Source organism: Plecotus auritus, assembly GCF_963455305.1.
Source record: "Plecotus auritus genome assembly, chromosome: 2".
NCBI classification, from domain to species: Eukaryota; Metazoa; Chordata; class Mammalia; order Chiroptera; family Vespertilionidae; genus Plecotus; species Plecotus auritus.
This window is the reverse complement of record NC_137771.1, coordinates 194,853,876-194,874,120: the sequence shown is the minus strand read 5'-3', so window position 1 is coordinate 194,874,120 and position 20,245 is coordinate 194,853,876. Positions and strand designations below refer to the sequence as shown.

Below are 20,245 nucleotides of genomic sequence, written 5' to 3'. Positions count from 1 at the left end.
ACTTCTGTAGAGACGGGACTAGGCTCTACCATTATTGTTATTCCCTTTCCACAGAGGCCAAAGGTCTTGCTGAGGCCAACACAATTGTAAGCGATAAAACTGGATTGCCAATCTTGATCATCTAGCTCTAATTCTATTGGAGTTAGCACCGGATTTCATGATTCAGGTAACTAAAGAAGAGTATAAAAGAATAGATGAATAAGCTTCAGAGGCTAAAATTAAGATGGCTCTGTAGGAGATATAATATGTAGAAAAAGAACATGTTCTTAAATTATAGCAGGCAAAGGATATCCCAAAATAGGCTGAAAGAGAAAGATGATAAAAATGTCTTTAAAATGTTAAGTCTTGGCTTTCAAATTTGGGAATATGGTAGATAAGATGATAAGAGACACCATACCCAGAACAGCTGATACTTTTAAACAAGATAACTAAAAACAAACATAATAAACAGGTGTTGTTTTTTTAAAAATTATTTTTGAAACAATTTTAAATTTATAGAAAAGCTGCAAAAATAGTACAGATCATTAATGCATACCCTTACATGCATCTTCCCCTAGCTTTCTCTAATTTTGACAACTTATATATAATCACAGTACAATGAATAAAACAGGAAATTAATATTTGTACATTACTATTAAGTAAACTACAGATTTTTTAAATGTTCACCAGTTTTTTTCCATAATGCCATTTTTCTGTTCCAGGATCCAATCAAGGATCCCACAATAACATTTAGTTGTGTCTCCTTTGTGACCTCCAATATTTGACATTTCCCAGTTTCTTCCTTTCTTTCATAGCCTTGACACTTTTAATAAATACTGACTAGTTATTATGTAGAATGTCTTCCAAATTGAGCTTGTTTGATGTTTTCTCATGATCATACTGAACTTATTCATTTTAAGAAGAATACTATAGAAGCAATGTGGAATCCTCATTGCATATTTTTTAAGGATACATAGTGTTATTGTTTTATTACTGAGATTAACCTTGATCACTTGATTAAAGTGGTATTTGCTGTATCTTCATTATAGAGTTACTAGATTTCCAGTATAATTTTGATATATTTTTGAGGGAGAGATTGTGAGATTATGCTGATATCATATTTCTCCTCAAAGTTTTGCCTACGAATGTTAGTGGATAATTTTTTTAAATTTATTTTTAAAAGTTAAGACATTTTTAAATTAATAAAACTTTATTTTTCAGAACAGTTTTAGGTGCATGCCAAAACTAAATAGAAAGTAGAGAGATTTCCCATACCATCCTCTGTCCTTATACAATCATATAGTCCACCACTAACAGCATCCCACATCACCTGGTACAGTTGTTATAATCAATTAATGACACACACTGGCATATCCTTACCATTCAGTCTATACTTTACATCAGCATTAATTCTGGGTGCTGTACATTGTATGGATTTTGACAAATATATAATGACATGTATCCATAATTACAGTATTAGAAGAATAGTTTCACTGCTCTAAAAATCCTGGGCTTTGCCTATTCATCTGGCACCCACTATCTTTCTTTGTTTTGTTATCTCCATGATTTTTCCCTTTCCAGAATGTCATATAGTTAGAATCATACATTATGTAGCGGTTTCAAATTGACTTTTTCACTTAGTAATATGCATTTAGGTTCTTTTCATGGTTTGATAGCTCATTTTTTTGGTGCTGCATAATATTCCATTGCCTGGATGTACCACATTTTTTTTCATTCATCTACTGAAGGGCATCTTAGTTGTTTCCAATTTTTGGCAATTATGAATAAAGCTCCTATACACATCTGAGTACAAGTTTTTGTGTGAGTATGCAAAAATTAATTTGTGTAAATACTATATTATATGGTAAGTGTATATTTCATTTTGTGAGAAACTGCCAAATTGTCTTCTTAAGTGGTTGTACCATTTTGCATTCCAATCAGCAGTGGATGAAAATTCCTGTTTCTTCAAATCCTATCCAGGCTTTGGAGTTGTTAGTGTTTTTGGCCATTCTAACAGGTGTTTAGTGGTATATCATTGCTATTGTAATTTTCAGTTCCATAATAATGTTTTCATTTACTTGCTTGCCATCTGTACATCTTCTTTGTGGGGTATTTGTTCAGTTTTTTTTGCTCATTTTAAAATAAGGTTGTTTATTTTCTTACTAGAGGCCTGGTGCATGAAACTCATGCACGGAAGGGGTCTCTAGGCCTGGCTGGCAATCGGGGCTGATCAGGTTCCTACCTCTCCGCCTCCCCGTCTCCTCCTTCACTCGCCGCCCGTGTCCACTGCCATTCACCCTTGGTTTCCCATCCCAGCCCGGGGCCCAGCCCCAATCGGGTGATTGGGACCAGCCAGCTGGGGGGAAGGAACTGGGAGGTTGGCCGGCAGGCCCCGATCAGGTGATTGGGGCCTGCAGGCTGGGGGGAAGGGCCAACTGCCACCATAGCGGGTGGACAGCTGGCCGATCGGGGCCTGTTGGCTGGGGGAAGGAACAGGGGGAGGGGCCTGGGAGGTTGGCCACCAGCACTAAGGAAAGAACCAGCCCTTGGCCCCCCTGAGAAAGGGGCCACATCCGCAGCCACCCACCCCCAATTTCCCATCCCAGCTGGGGGCCTAGCCCCGACTGGGCAATTGGGGCCTGCCAGCTGGAGGAGGGACTGGGAGGTTGGCCGGCAGGCCCCATTGGCAATTGGTGACTGTAGGCTGGGGGCAGCTCCTGCATTGAGCATCTGCTCCCTGGTGGTCAGTGCACACCATAGCGACCAGTAGTTCAAGTTGTTCCATCGTAATGGTTGCTAGGCTTTTATATATATAGATTGTTAAGTTTTAAGAGTTTGTCAGGTGAAAGAGGAGTTTGGGGGCTGGGTGAAATAGTGAAGGGACTAAGAAGTACAAGTTCGTAGTTACAAAACAGACATGGGGCTGTAAAGTGCAGCATAGGGAGTAGAGTCAATAATAATGTAATAACTATGTATGGTGTCAGGTAGCTTCTAGGTTATTGGGGGAAATAATTTTGTAAATTAAACAGTCTAACCACTATGCTATATACCTAAAACTATTATAAAATAATATTGAATGTGAACTTTAATTGAAAAATAAAAGAAAAATATTCCCCCCATCTCAAATACACACAAAAAGAAGAAATTTAAAAGTTTGAAGACAATATAGAAAACTATCTTGATTTACTTGGGATAGGAGATAATTTCTTAAAACTGAAACAGTGCAAATTAAAGGAAGTTGACTACATTTAATTAAGCTAAAACTAAGTCTTTAGGTTTATTTTTTATCAAAAGATAACATGAAGAGAATGACTATGTAAGTCATAAGTTGGAATAAATGATTTTCAACACATACTATAAAAAAATTATCAGTACCCAGATATACAAGGAATCCTGATTCAATGACAACAAGGCAAACAATCTAATTAAGATAATGAGCAAAAGATAAATACACAAATGAATGTTTCACAGAAGAGGAAACATCTTTGGGCAATAAATATATTAAAGATGTTCTGGCTCATTAGAAATAAAAATAAAATGTAAACAAGGCAATACAATTTTAAACAACCAAATGGCAAATATGAAGTCTGACAATGTTAGGTATAGACTTTTGTGCATGAGTCGGGGTTTCAATGACAAAATTAAGTTCAAATTCAAGATCTGCTAGTTGTCAGTGGTATCATTCAAATTCTACCATACGTTTCCTCACCTACAATATACAGAATATGACTTCTCTGCAGGGTTGGGAGGAACAATGATAATGCACACCCAGCATCTGCTATAAAGTTTGGCAAAGAGAAGAGGGTCATAGATAATGGCTCCTAAAATTGAGATAACCAGTGGATGCCATCAAAGGCTCTGCGGCAAGAGGATGCCCGGAAGCACGAGTAGGCGCCGGCCCTATGGCTCACACTTCCACAACAGGTAGCACCTAAGAGTATTCCTCAGGGAAGGCGGAGCGCAATGCCCATTCTGTCCCTGGAAGAGAGTATGTAGAGCCTCCTCACCAGACACAACTGAAAATGATAAGTAGCTGGTTCTGCCTTTATTGCTAATGGAGAAAGATTCAACAGAACATTCTGGATGGTGGCTACCTGAGTATAGACATAACATATGTGCTGACGAAGCGAGCACTACAGCAGTGTTTCTTAAAAAGTAAAAAGGGGAAACCAAGATGGCAGCATAGGTAAACACCTAAACTGCTGCCTCGCACAACAATTTCAAAACTACAACTAAAAGACAAAATGGACACCATCCAGAACCACAGGAAAGCTGGCTGAGTGGCAATTCTACAACTAGAAGGAAAGAGGAAAGCACACTGAGACTCAGAGGAGCTGCAGGAGGCAGAGGTACTGAGACGCGCGCGCGCGCGCGCGCGCGTGCGGAGAGGGCGGGCAACTGAGTACGCGGCTGGCTTTCTCAACCAGGAGGGAGAAAAAAGCTCCCGACTGCACTGAACTCCAGTTCTGGGCGAGACTCTGGGAGTTGAGACTCATTTGGGGAGAAACTGAACTGTCTGGCAGTGGGCGGAAATCGAGGGCAGCTTTCTCTCAGAGGTGCTTGCAGTGATTACCACGGGACACTGAGACACAGGGGTCTATTAGGGCAGGGCTGATGGGAAACCAATGCTGTCTGCTCCACCCTGAGACTCCGATCCCATCCAAGCTGAGCACAGAGGCTTTGGCAAGTCTTGTCTCATAAGGGTGTCTCCAGCACAGAAGTTCTCCCAGCATAGACACAACTGATCCTCACAGCCAGTTGGCCTAGAGGTCAATTCCTCCCAGTGATACCAACAACAATCAAGGCTTAACTACAACAAAACTGTGCACACAGCCCACAAAGGGGTGCACTAAGAGTGTCCACCTCAGGTAACTGGGGAAGCTGAGCCACTGGGCCCTATAGGACACATAGCACACAAAGCCACTCTATCAACTCAGGGAAACAACCAAAATGCGGAGACAAAGAAACAGATCACAAATGAAAGAAATGGAGGAAAGCAAATGACTGGATATAGAGTTCAAAATCACAGTTATAAGGTTTTTCAAGGATTGCCTAGAAAGGGTATATAAATTTAGTGAGACCCTTGAGGATATGAAAAAGGACCAACTAGAAATTAAACATACACTGACTGAAATAAAAAATGTTATACAGAGACCTAACAACAGATTAGAGGACCGCAAGAATCAAGTCAAAGATTTGAAATACAAAGAAGCAAAAAACACTCAACCAGAAAAGCAAAAAGAAAAAAGAATCCAAAATTTGAAGATAGTGTAAGGAGCCTCTGGGACAACCTCAAGCGTACCAACATCCGAATTATGGGGGTGCCAGAAGAAGAGAGAGAGCAAGGTACTGAAAACCTATTTGAATAAATAATAACTGAAAACTTCCCCCACCTGGTGAAAGAAATAGACTTACAAGTACAGGAAGCCCCACCATCCAGATATCATTGCTGACATGTACACATAAGGAACTGTTTGACATTGAAATGGGGACTCAGAACTGTTGGACATTGAAATTGGGACTCAAACATTTTTTGTTATTATATGTTTATTTGTAATCTGCAGAGGCAAGATTTTTTAAAGGAAAGAAATGGGGAAAAAATAGATACAGAGGCAAAGAAGCATTGAACAGACTGTCAAACTACAGCAGGAAGGCAGGGGAGGTTGAGGGGTGGGCTGTAAGAGATCAACCGAAGGACTTGTATGCATGCATATAAGCATAATCAATGGACACAAGACACTGTGTGTGTGTGTGTGGGGGGTGCAGGTAAAGGCATGTACTAGCGGGTAGGGGAGCCCGGGGAGAGGTCAATGGGGGGAACAAAAAAGGGAGACATATGTACTACTATTTGTAATACTTCAAACAATTTAAAAAAATAAAATAAAATAAATTCTTTGAATCTGCAAAAAAAAAAAATTACACTGTACACCTTAAAAATGTACCATTTTATTTGTTAATTATACCTCAATAAAGCTGGATAAAAAGAAGAAAAAAAAACAAAAACAAGTCTGGAAGCACACAGAACCCCAAACAAAAGGAATCCAAAGAGGACCACACCAAGACACATCATAATTAAATGCCAAGAGCAAAAGACAAAGAGAATATTAAAAGCAGCAAGAGAAAAACAGTTAGTTACCTACAAGGGAGCACCCATATGATTGTCAGATGATTTCTCAACAGAAACTATGCAGGCCAGATTGGAGTCCAAAAAATATTAAAAGTGATGAATAGCAAGAACCTACAACCAAGATTACTCTACCCAGCAAAGCTATCATTCAGAATTGAAGGTCAGATAAAGAGCTTCACAGATAAGAAAAAGCTAAAGGAGTTCATCACCACCAAACCAGTATTATATGAAATGCTGAAAGGTACTTACTCTTTAAGAAGAGGAAGAAGAAGAAAAAGGTAAAGATAAAAATTATGAACTACAAATACATATCTATCAACAAGTGAATCTAAAAATCAAGTGAATAAAAAATCTGATGAACAGAATAAACTGTTGAATATAATAGAATTAGGGGCATAGAAAGGGAGTGGACTGACAATTCTCAGGGGGAAAGGGGTGTGGGGGGCGCAGGAAGAGACTGGACAAAAATCGTACACCTATGGATGAGGACAGTGAGAGGGGGTAAGGGCAGAGGGTGGGGTGGGAACCGGGTAGAGGGGAGCTATGGGGCAAAAAAGAGAAACAATTGTAATAATCTGAACAATAAAGATTTATTAAAAAAATTTAAGTTTAGAAAAAAAAAGTAAAAAAAAAAAAGTAAAAAAATAAAAATAAAATTGAGATAAGTTGGGTTGGTAGTCCAGGAATATAATGTTTAATCAAATTTTCACTCAACAGAATTAATTCAGAGTTAATGTATTAGGTGTTAAATATAATTTTCAAAGCTAGTAATAACAACAACAGCAGTAATAATTAATTGAGGGCTTACTATGTGCCAGACACTGAGTATAGTGTTTTTATTCATTATTTCATTTAATCCTTGTGTTTTCTTTGTAGAGTAGTATCATTATCTTCATTTTATGGCTGAGAAAATTGAAACTGAAAGAATTTACTGAATTAGCTTGCCCAAGGTTACACAGACTTAGTCATTTGTAATCTTGGGAGTAGAAGACAGGCCTTTCTGGCTTGACTATAATTCTCTAGTGTAGATGGTTCCTCTTCAGCAGACAGATACAGAAACAGAACTTTTGACTTATAAGCAATTTTCACAATTAGTGGGATCAAGATTAATGTATATGCATAGTAGTGTGTTGAACCAATGCCAGCATTTCTTTTTTAAGGGTGAAGAATTTCAGAGTTTCTGGCAGTGGCTGTTAGGATTTCTAGTCTAATCTTTGTCATGGTATTGCTATTTTTTTGACAGAAATGAGGAAAGGATAAAAGGGAAAATTTGAGTCGAGACCAGGTTACCTGAACATTTGTCTTTCTCCGTTATTTGAAGTTCCACTGGCCCACCCTAGAGAACCCACAATTTAACTACCTTCAGGAGTAACTGGAATATCACGCAGAATAAAAGAGAATGATAAAATTCATGACATATCCATACACAAAGTTTATTTTTAAAAAGTCAGAATTTTGCCCCTTTAGCTCCCTTGAACCAACCAAAACCTTGCCCTTCAACCCGTATCTTAACATGGCTTTCCAAAAACAGATACATTGACTCTCAAAGTAGTCTTATGATGCAATGTGGCCTGTTGTAGTATTTCAGCTAAATGAATGCTCAACCTGTTCTAGTTTCAATTTTGAGAAACTCATTGTTTCTTAAGGTAGCTTCATCTATCTTCAAGGAGCTCTAATTGTTAACAACAAAAACAATGATAATAGCTCATTTTTTACTGAGAATTTATGATGTGCCAAATACTGTGCTAAATGTACTATATAAATTGTCTCATTTATCCTCATAATAACCTCTGTGACATAGGTGCTATTATTATCTTCAATTTACAGATCAAAAACATGGAGGTTTTGATCCATTTATCATAATTATAGCACCTGCAGACTAAACTCTAATTCACTTGGCAACACTTAGATATTAGAAAACAGCACAGAACACTCAGAGTTAAATTTTAGCTCCTTTGGATTACACTTTTTATGTTTAATTGGTTTTCTACATTCCATTATTGTAGAAAATGTGAAATAAGGTGGACATCTGATTGAATGGAAGAAGAAAGGGAAGATAAGATATTTACTTCTTCACACTTAAAATTTGACATCCTAGGACCTTTCTGTGTTCTCTTTTATTCAGTCTTCATGGCTCCACCTACTTAAAAAAAATTCAAGAATGGCTCTATAGAAAACAAAAACAATTTTTCTGTACTAAGACACAACTTTTTCTAAACCAATCTTTGCAGAAAGTGGACTCAATCCAAGAATTGTGCACTTCTAAACTATTTTAGAAATGTTTGTAGGTAATACAAATGCAAAAATATTTATGGTGGTAAGCATCAGCAAGATGGAGGTATTCACAAAGTTGATCAATGTTTGTTTCTCTCTAACAAATTTTTGGATGTTCTTTTCAAGAGCCTGAGTTAAAACTTCTTTCTATATTTATGTAAAATTATGTATCCTTGCAATATTTTATTTATAATTTGAATCATGTCTAAAAGGTTCAACATTTCTTAAGGCAACAGAATTACATTTAAGCCACTTGATATTATTGCAACCTTAAAATTAATATTTTTGTTATTAGACATTTATAAGTCTACAATTTAAAATTCTTAAGACATAAGAGATGGCTTTAGTATGTTTTAACCTTCACTCTTTTCTTTTGAAATCACAAACACTACCCCTTATATACACTGAGTGGCCAGATTATTATGATCCCTGAACGCATAGTAATCTGGCCACTCAGTGTATATTCTGTATAATAAAAGGCTAATATTCAAATTGTCCCCTCGACCAGGAGTTCTACCAGCAGGCAGGCTGGCCAACCTCCCATGTCCCCTCCCGCTGGCCAGGCTGGCTGGACCCCACCCATGCACAAATTCATGCCCTCCTCCTGGCCAGGCTGGCTGGACCCCACCCATGCACAAATTCATGCACTGGGCCTCTAAAATACACACACACACACACACACACACACACACACACACACACACACATATATACTAAGTGGCCAGATTATTATGCATTCAGAGATCATAATAATCTGGCCACTCAGTGTATATAAGAACTGGGTGAGCTATAGTCTTATAGTCAAATATTTAGTCTAAGCCATGTGAAATGGATAAATCTGTCTTTATTAGTGTCTATTTTAGAAATCATATCCCGAGAAGCCACATTTCTACAGTGCTTCCAGTTCCTACAGCTTTTTCATGTCTAGGGAAGGGAAGGTCACTAAATGGTAGAATGATCATGCCCAACTTCTGCTATTCAGCCTAATGTTACATGTGACTGACTGATGCCAGCCCACACAGGCTGTGCTGGCACCCTGTCTCCAAGAGAAAGAAAGCCCATCAGACAGATGGCCAGTGTAAGAATAAAAATTAGGCTACAGTCTTCATTTATTCTGTTCATAGGCACAAATGAAAACGTATGTTAACCAAAAAAATCTGTGATGTATTTTCAGCAACTTGCATGGTGAGTGAATGGATTTTACGCTTCCATTTGAATCAGAACTAAGTTAAAATAAACTCCCAACCCTATTATCGTCTCTTCAGAATCACTTGTCTTGAGTCTACCTGTCAGTATATTCTCCTCCCTTGTAAGATACATAATAATCTCATTTAAAATCATAGAGTTCCATGACACTGAAAAAGCTGACACCGTTTCTTGCTGTTCACTATTATCATATTACTCCTGAGTGATTGCTTAGCTACAGCAACACCACTGTTTTATGGTACCAGATTTCTGAACAAACATTTCAATTTATTTTTGGATCACTCTTTTTTTTTTTTTTGGCAGATTGAGATTTATATATGCATTATTTCCAATTTCCACTGATCAACTTTTATAAAAACAACAACAAAACCAAACTCCCAAATCATTCTCAGAAATCCACCTAACTTCCACATCTACCAACTTGTATTATCTGGCTTGTCAGTGGGGATAGACATGAATTAGTATATCATGACGTATTGTTTTGATTTACTTGAACAGAAAATACTGCTTGGCATAAACAAAAAAACAAAAAACAAAACACAACCAAACAAACAACTCTGGGATATCTTGATGCTTATATACTCATATAGAGCCCAGGCCCTAAGTGTTTATGCTGATTTCCATTAAAAATTTGATACTCTAATGTGTCACATCTTAGGCATGGCTGAGTATACATTTATAAAATAATCAGTTTTTTCCAGGGATTTATCGTTTAAGGTTTTCATTCTATATTCATCTAGAGAGCAGATTTCCAAAAAATTCAAATACCCTAAGTAGTTTTAAAGTGAGTATCAAAAATAAAATGAAACAAAAGCTAATGTAATCACTGACTAGTTAAATCAATGGCAATCATCAAGGAGGACCAAGGGCTTACAGAATAAATGAGATGCATTGAGAACTGCTTATTAATGACCAGAAGGAAGGGGATGCTCACAAGGAAGGGATATATTTTTGAGAAAGAGATAGGAGACAGGAAACAAGAAAAGAGACAAGGGCAGAGAAGGAGAATGAGAGTGGCAGGTAGCCAAAATGGTAAAATAGAAATAAAGACACTGTCAGAGATCAAGAGTGAGAGAGGTAAAGCTGAGGATTAGCTACGAGGAAGAAAGTTCTTAGTGTAGCCAATAGACTAATACAACTTGGTGGCATTTTAGCAATTTGTGTTAAATTTTAGCAATTTAATCCTGAAAACTACATGTAATATAAAGTACCTCTGCAATTCAGTGTGTCATTTAGTGCATTACTTTAAGAAGGACAAAGAAAAGAAAATTTTAAACTGTGTAGTTTATTATTTAATCTATTCATGGCAACATTACATACATGATAGTAAGTAAAATTGCAAAATAAAAGGTAGAACAGACCAGATTTGTTGCAGATAATACGTTAACTAAAGCCATTGTCCCCTATAAAATATCATCTTTTTCTAATAGTGGAATGCTGGTTTTAGATTAAAATGTTCCCCTAAATGACCTAGCACAAAATTGACCTGGGAAGGAATCCTTTTGCTGGTAGAAGGAAGCTCAGTTTTTAGCTCTGAAGGATTAAACTCCAGAATTCAATGAGAACTGAAAGAGAATTTGATCCAGGCTGCAAACCTGATACTGTGGCTCACAGCCTTCTGCGGGCTCTAGGTCAATTCATAAGATAAGGAGTTTGTCAACGACCAATTTATCAAATTTATAAACATATTTATTGACTAAATCTTTGTTTATTTTAACTCTTTAGAAAAATTTTAGTTATCCTATAGATAAATTTGAAGGGAGCAGGACTCCAGGTGTCTAGGGCTTTGGTCCCTCCCTGTTCTTCACTCCCCCCCTCTTTGGAATTTACAGCCCAGACTGTGCTGTGTGTGGCTTCAGTAATGAAGCAGAGCACTGTGAAAATGAACTCATTAGATATGAATCATTGTAAATGCTATAAACAGTTAAAATGTATTTTATTAAATAGGTAAATTCGGTCACTCTCCAAAAACTGAGGAAAGAATCTTAAAAATGAAAAAGTGTTAAAAATAAAAATCACAAAAATATTAGAAAGTAATCAATGTAAACCGTTAAACTTCCAAATTAAAATTATGCTTGTATTCATGAAAAGAAAATCCTATCTAATAAAAGAGTAATATGCAAATTAACCATCACTCTGCTACACCCACCAGCCATGCCCACCAGCCAATCAGGAACAAATATGCAAATAAACCCAACCAAGATGGCTACAGCCACAGAGAGCAGGAGGGAGGCTTGGGTTTCCCCGGCAATGGAGGAAGCCAAGCTTTCCGCCTGCCCTTGCCAGCCTAGGCCTCCACTCAAGGCTACAAAGTTTCAATGATAGAAGATACATAGTCCCAACAGAAATGGATGCCTCCACGGAGCAAGCAGAAGGCTTGGCTCCACTCCAGGCTACAAAGTTTCAATTGTAGAAGATAAATAAACCCCAGATCCCAGGGCCTCCACTTGGGTCGCCAGGGGTCATGGCGGGCCTGCAAACCACCACAGGCCCCTCGCCCAGGCCGCCCAAGCCCCAAGGAACCCCCACCCTGATCTGGGACACCCTTCAGGGCAAACCAGCTGGCCCCCACCCATGCACCAGGCCTCTATCCTATCTAATAAAAGAGTAATATGCAGATTGGCCATCACTCCAACACACAAGATGGCTGCCCCCATGTGGTCAAAGATCCTGCCCCCATGTGGACATAAGATAGCCACCACAAGATGGCCAGCAGGGGAGGACAGTTAGTGGTGACCAAGCCGGCAGAGGAGGGAAGTTGGGGGCGACCAGGCCTACAGGGAAAGGCAGTTGGGAGGGACCCAGGCCTGCAGGGGAGGGCAGTTGGGGGGGACCCAGGCCTTCTGGGGGGAGCAGTTGGGGGGGGACCAGGCCTGCAGGGGAGGGCAGTTAGGGGTGACCAGGCCTGCAGGGGAGGGCAGTTAGGGGAAAACAGGCTGGCAGGGGAGCAGTTAGGCATCAATCAGGCTGGCAGGGGAGTGGTTAGGGGGTGATCAGGCTGGCAGGCAGAAGCGGTTAGGGGCAATCAGGAAGGCAGGCAGGTGAGCAGTTGGGAGCCAGCAGTCCTGGATTATGATAGGGATGTCCGACTGCCCGTTTAGGCCCGATCCCACTGGGGAGTCGGACATCCCTCTAGGGGTCCCAGATTGGAGAGGGTGCAGGCTGGGCTGAGGGAACCCCCCCCCATGCACGAATTTCGTGCACCGGGCCTCTAGTAGTCATATAATAAGAGCAGTAGAATAACAATATTACACACAAAAAGGATATATTTCATAAGAATAAACCATTCTATGACTGGCTTTTGAAAAATTCTCTAAAATTAAATAAAACTATTTTCTGAATGTTTCATGAGGAATATATAAATAAAAATGTACTCATATTAATTATTCAATAAGATTATTTCTACAAATAAGTTTTTAGTGAACTTTAAATTTGGTGAATTCTGAAAATTGGTCATTTGGAAAATTGATTCTTCAGTGAATTCCATTTTTATGGATGGGACCACTTTAGCTTTCTTAAGATGACAGTGTTTGAAAAACTCAAAATAATTGCCAACATTTAAAAGTCAAGAAATTTCTTGGAAAGCTCTGAATTTTTATACTATTTCTGTAAGAGTAAAAAATGTACAACACTGAACCTATATTCTTATACAGCTACATTAGCTGGACTGGAATATGGATACTCCCTTTGAAAGGGCTGATGGTAGGGAGACCATATTGTCCGTGTGCTCATTACAGTCATTGGTTTATGCCTGTTTTCCTGGTATAAATTTTAGTAGTGCCAACTTCCACTACGATAATGTTCAGTTTGACAGCCAAATATATGGTCACTCTAGTTAGCGATCTCTAGTTCTCTATAGTTCATAAGATATCCTTTAATCTTGTAATTGGGCTCCTTCACACAGCCTCTGCCTGGGCTTTGCAAGCATTTGAGTGTGTTATTCCTGCTCTACTACACCCCTGTCTAGTTCATGTATGTAGAAACATATGGCTAATTCTTCCTCAGTGATGGGCAAAAAGGCTTTGTTGTGCTCTCTTCTTTAGTGTTACCTTCTGTTTGCTACCTTTTACATAGCATGGTCTTAAACTAAAGAGTCTGTGCAAAATCATCTACTTTTTGCCTTATGAATCTTCATTATAGGATGCATGATATTATAGCTTTAATTTCTATGTGCACACTTTCATATTGATCTTTCAACCAGGATTGTACTAACCATTTCATATAATATCTTCTTACCAGTAAAGCTAAATGGTATTAACTACCAACTCCAAAACTAGCTAATTTAATTTGCAAACCCCAAACTGGTACTTGATCTGTGCCAAGCCCCACGCTAAACATCAAGCATACAGAGATGAAAGACATTATGCCATTCATGTTATTGAGTCACTAATTCTCTTCCCAAAATATAGTCAGTCTTGGCTTTTGTTTGTTTCTCATCTCTGCATGCTTTTTCTTGTCTTATCTTTCTTATGAAGGTAGTGCTAAATGATGTGATTGTGTGTGTGTGTGTGTGTGTGTGTGTGTGTGTGTGTGTGTGTGTCGGAGGAGGAGAAATAGATTTGAACAAAGACATTCTACTTGAACACATATATTTTGTATGCATAGAAACAACGAGGTATTAAAGAGCTAAGCTACTTGCTATTTCAGGTAAAGCTTCAGAGGTTTCTTGTTTCTTGGGGGTTAGAGCAATCTCAATTTAGACTTCTGAAAATGTGATTTTCATCACTTCAACCAGTGCCAGTTGTCTCCTCAAGGGTGACTAGCATCCTTGCAGAACCTTAAACTGAAATAAAATATTCCTATTTTTGTTCTGTTTCCTATCATCTCTATATTTTTGCTCTTTCTTCCAATAGGATGTTACTGAAAAGATATTGGCCCATAAAATAAAAGGACCTTCTCATTGCTGTAAAGCTGACCGATACCTTGCCTTCAATCACAGGGAGTACCATTTCCTCTAGCCTCTCTGGTTGAGAATCTGGGCTCTCAGGAGGCTGTTCTTGGAATCTTTTCTGGCTTCACCAGGAATTCCTTACTTGGTAGAGCTGGTTAGGCTCAGAAAACCTCAGACAGCCCAATTTCTAGATATTGACTATAAATACTCTAACTTGGAACAGGTAGGACACGATCCAGTTCACTGGGAATCATGGTTTTAAGACATCCTAAGTCAGATAAAAATGACATCTTTTTATATTTGGTAGGTGCTGCTCACTCTCAGAAACATGACTATTTGGCATCTTAGAGGAAATGACCTTGACGTGTTGGTTTTTCAAATGAGTTTCAATGTAATGTGCTTTTAAGAGTCCTGAACCAAACTACCCAAATCTCCTAAGACATTAATGATAAACATGAATGCTTTATATATTGATTTGTATTTATTGTTTTACATTATAACTTTGATAGCTAAGAGACACTAAGATATTCATGTTCACAGTTGATAGCATTCTTTCCCTTGGGAGAGAAAAGGACAAACAATACTGTATATTGAGAGCTATAATACTCTACTATATTTTAAGGAAATCAAGATAAAAACACTTGTATCTAAAAGTAATTATATCTGCCTCTTTGTTGGAAAGTCTATACCAGCATAACCAATAATTTTTAGGAACTTTCTCAAGGACCACTGTCAGGTCAGCTACCACATGGTATTAAAAAGTTATACTTATTTCACCACAGGGATATACATGTCAAGGACAATGTATATTCAGTGCCATTTTACATGGCAAATACTAAGAAATTCTTAATTTTCAGGTTCTTGTTTATTTGTTTTAGGACCCATAAAATTTTTTTTGTCACCACTTTAACTCAGTTAGGCTTGATACAATCCTATCTAATAAAAGAGTAATATGCAAATTAACCATCACTCCGCTACACCCACCAGCCATGCCCACCAGCTGCGCCCACCAGCCAATCAGGAGCAAATATGCAAATAAACCCAACCAAGATGGCTACAGCCACAGAGAGCAGGAGGGAGGCTTGGGTTTCCCCGGCAATGGAGGAAGCCAAGCTTTCCGCCTGCCCTTGCTGGCCTAGGCCTCCACTCAAGGCTACAAAGTTTCAATGATAGAAGATACATAAACCCAAACAGAAATGGCGGCAGCCACAGAGCTGGAAAGAGCAGGAGGGTAGGGTTGCCCCTAGAGATGGAGGAAGCCAAGCTTTCCACATACCCTGGCCGGGCCAGGCCTCTCTTAAGGCTACAAAGTTTTAATTATAGAAGATACATAAAACCCAATAGAAATGGCTGCCGCCACGGAGCAAACAGAAGGCTTGGCTCCACTCCAGGCTACAAAGTTTCAATTGTAGAAGATAAATAATCCCAGATACCAGGGCCTCCACTTGGGTCACCAGGGGGCGTGGCTGGCCTGCAAACCACCACAGGCCCCTCGCCCAGGCTACCCCACACCCCAAGGGACGCCCCACCCTGATCCGGGACACCCTTCAGGGCAAACCAGCTGGCCCCACCCATGCACCAGGCCTCTATCCTATCTAATAAAAGAGTAATATGCAGATTGACCATCACTCCAACACACAACATGGCTGCCCCCATGTGGTCAAAGATGATTGCCCCTATGTGGACACAAGATAGCCAGCACAAGATGGCCAGCAAGGGAGGGAAGTTGGGAGGGACCAGGTCTGCAAGGGAGGGCAGTTGGGGGTGATCAAGCCTGCAGGGGAGGGCAGTTAGGGGTGACCAAGCCGGCAGAGGAGGGAAGTTGGGGGTGACCAGGCCTGCAGAGAAAGGCAGTTGGGAGGGACCCAGGCCTGCAGGGGAGGGCAGTTGGGGGGGACAAGGCCTGTAGGAGAGGGCAGTTAGGGGTGACCAGGCCTGCAGGGGAGGGCAGTTAGGGGAAAATAGGCTGGCAGGGAAGCAGTTAGGCATCAATCAGGCTGGCAGGGGAGTGGTTAGGGGGTGATCAGGCTGGCAGGCAGAAGCGGTTAGGGGCAATCAGGCAGGCAAGCAAGTGGTTTGGAGCCAGCAGTCCTGGATTATGATAGGGATGTCCGACTGCCCGCTTAGGCCCGATCCCAGTGGGATCGGGCCTAAGCGGGCAGTCGGACATCCCTTGAGGGGTCCCAGATTGGAGAGGGTACAGGCTGGGCTGAGGGACACACCCCCCCGTGCATGAATTTCATGCACCAGGCCTCTAGTATATAATAATAAAAGGGTAATATGCTAATTAGACCAGACATCCTTCTGGGTGTCATTCCAGACATCCTTCTGGACTGGAGCCGGAGCAAAGCCACTGGGTCCCACGTGTCTGCAGGCGCCCCGAGGGAAGCAGCCCAGGTCCCAGGTGCCTGCCAGCTGCTGGAGGGAAGCCTGGATCCTGGGTGCCGGAGGGAAGATGGTGCTGGCAGCCGGGGGAAGGAAGGCCTACTCTTGCACGAATTTCCATGCATTGGGCCTCTAGTTAAATTATAATTAATGATATGCTGGTAACCTGGCTGTACTCCATATCAAAAGAGTCTGTATTTGTAGCGATTGCCAATTTCCATAGTGTAAATTCTCCTAGGATTGCTAATTTCTCTTACAGCTTTCCAGAATCTGTACAAGCTGATCCCAGCACACCACCAGCAGCTTTTTATTAGTTGCAATCTAGTCCTGAAATTGTACCTAACCTTTTCCTATTAATCTTCTGAATAGATTTTAAAGACATATTAATAAATTGTCTCTTAAAAATTGCTTTACATATACCCATAAAATTAAAAAACTGATAGGAAGAAATTGATAAAGACTTATTTTAATTTTTAAAAGTAGACATTAACACACAGGTGAATAGATGTTGTGGCATGTTGGTTGTTTGACTGAAAAGTGAGAGTAGTGGGACTAATTCTGCCTTTCATATTCATCATTTATTTGAGTTCAGATAACTCCTATGACCATCTTACTCAAATGGAATTCATGTCAGTCTCATGATATAAGTATCATGGAATCTTTTATTATCTACTTAAATTCCTTAATTTTCCAAGAAAGTGTTATTTGTAATTGTTCTAGAGACAATAGCCACCTGTAGCCTAGGGCCGCCCCCCCCCCCCCCCCCCCCCCCCCCCGCTTCCCATCCATATTACTGTAAATTTAAATTTCGTCTTAGGAGTTGTGTTTGGAGTAGGTGTAGAAACCATCTACACTTTCTTGCTAAACTTCTGGGGTGGTAAAGTGGGTGAATAAAAAACAGCATTGTTTTTTATTATACATTGGGAGATGAGGAAAGTTCTTTGACAGAATTCATAAAAGAGAGAGAAGTCTGATATGATGAACATGACCTGGGGCCAGGGGGTTGGGGGAAGCCTTGGTTGTCACAAGTGAGGAGAAACTCTAAATATAGCATTGAGGCTGTTGCACAATTCTTGCAATTCTTTGCCATGTGTCTAGGTTCTGGGGATGAGAGTATTAAAAGCTCTTTCACTAAATTTTTATAAAACATATTTGGATGCAACTGGCAATACTTCAGGACACTTCTAACAATTGTTGGAGTTATAACTTCTGCCATCTCCTCTAGAAACAAGCTCTTGGGGTCCTTTATGTGGTTGGATTTTATTTCCAGAACTGAAGAAAGAGTCAAAAGAATTGTGCCATTATAGCCAGGATCAGGAACATACTTGAGAGCAAGAGATCAAGTTCATTTTTAATCTTCCATGGAAGTTTTCCCATTGTTATTAGTGAGCTCATGGCTAGGAAATTTGAATTTTACTAAGAGCTATGAATACAAAATAGCTTTAATTAAAGACAAAGATAGTCAATAATTGTAGGTTTGACGTTTACAAGACAATAATTCTGGTAAAATCAGATTCCACAAGAGAAATGGAAAGTTCTATTATGCTATTACCAGAAGCTGAGAATAAAATTAACTTAACGTAAAATAAATCTTCACAGAAGTTATAACAAACATACCGGGCAGCTTCTGAATATCTCTCCAGACATCTAAACACTGTTGCCTGACGAAGATGATTTCGGAAATAGGCTGGGTTTAAAACAATGCTCCTGTAAAATGATAAAAGCAACGCAAATGTTATTAGGTTTTTACAAGACAATTACCAGAAGTGTATAGAAATGAAATAACATGCATCCAATTTTATATACTATGTATTTTAAAAGATACTAATGAATGAAGCCCTTTACTTCCTATAATTGTCTGTGAAGACAAATAAACAAGCATTATTGAAAAGCTAAGTTTGCATAATAAAAACAATTTTATTTATAACACTGGAGATTTTTTTTTTTTAAGCACTGGAGGTCTTTTTTACATATGACAATGGCAAAGAAGATGAATAATCCAACTAATATTACATCTAAGACATGACATTATTTTCTTTTCTTATGTTAATAAATCAGGCAAAAATCACAGGTTATTTATGAGATTTCTACGTATAACAAAGGAAAAAGTTGTCAGCTACTGAATTCCCATTGAAAGAAAGGGACTGGAATTTGGGTGACATGTTCTTTTACACTCCATATTAGTTTCTGTGTCTTCCCTCAGTTGGATGGAGTAATGGAATGAAAGGAACCCTATACTGTTTAAGGACTCTGATTTTGGTTTTGACACTTTTGACAGGGCCCTTATTCACTTCAGGTTTCCATTTTCTCTTGAAATAACAATTCTTGATGATTCTTCCATTATTTCATAGAGTTTTGGAGTTCAATCCAAGCTAGATGAGACAATGATCATTCCCTACCTGCCTTCTTCCCGAGATAAACTTGTAGACATTTTCCTTCCTTGCCAGGCATTGTCCAAAGCATCTGATATAATGAGGTGAACTAGACAGATATAGTCCATGGCTGGGTCAAAAATAATAAATTGGAGTTCTTAAATTCTCTTAATGGGTCACATGAATTCTCTAAATTTTGGCAATCACTACTGCTAGACTGGACTCATTTCTTTTAACCATAACACCATCCTACACTGAGCCACAGGAGTCACAGCTTCACTGAATGAGGAGATAGCATTAATAAAAGTTTGAAATGTAGCTTATGTGTTGTGTTACTGATATGGCATAAAAAGTGTCACTACACCAACAGAAGATTATTAAGCAACTTCTTATGAGCCTTTTTTATAAGTTGATGAGAATCATTTGGAATTAGTTCATCATTGAAGTGGTTCTTAATCTTTTTTTTTTTTTTTGAGAGATTCACAGATCTTTTTGAGAATCAGATGAAAGTTATAGACTTTTGTCCAGAATAATACACCTAACGATAATTGCCAAAATTTAGGGAATTCATGTGACCCATTAAGGCTATTTAAGAACTCCAGATTAGAAAACACACACACATGCAGACAAAATAATTTCATTCCCAGAAATATTGCATATGGAAAAAATAAAGTAGAAAAGAAACATCTATATGGCCCATGTAAAATATAGAATTATATGGTGATGAGATAGATAAATTAAGTAATTAAGCTTACTTTAAGCACCAGTGAACAAAAAGTAGAGGGGTTAAGGGACCTTTCTAAAATTGTTAGTTGAAGAATTTCAAGTTTATGGTGTTTCCCATATTTAGCCCCAGAATTTTGTATTATACTTTACTGCCTTTCCTATGATGATTTCTGAATAGATGGGACTGAATTAATGAAGTTTTATCACTCTCTATAACTAATGATTTATACAAATAAATACGTTACTTCCACAAGATCAAAAATTACTTGTTTTGGTAATTTCTTT

The 20,245-nt window shown here is 39.1% G+C and overlaps 1 protein-coding gene across 1 annotated transcript in view; it reads right to left on the bottom strand.

Annotated features, from left to right (window-relative positions):
• SPATA16 (spermatogenesis associated 16) overlaps positions 1 to 20,245 on the bottom strand; it is a gene marked incomplete at its 3' end in the record, with an annotated part of 197,479 nt that overhangs the window by 112,052 nt on the left and 65,182 nt on the right. The window contains 1 exon segment of the mRNA XM_080658440.1: positions 18,480 to 18,569. Coding sequence (XP_080514566.1) covers positions 18,480 to 18,569 — 90 coding nt within the window.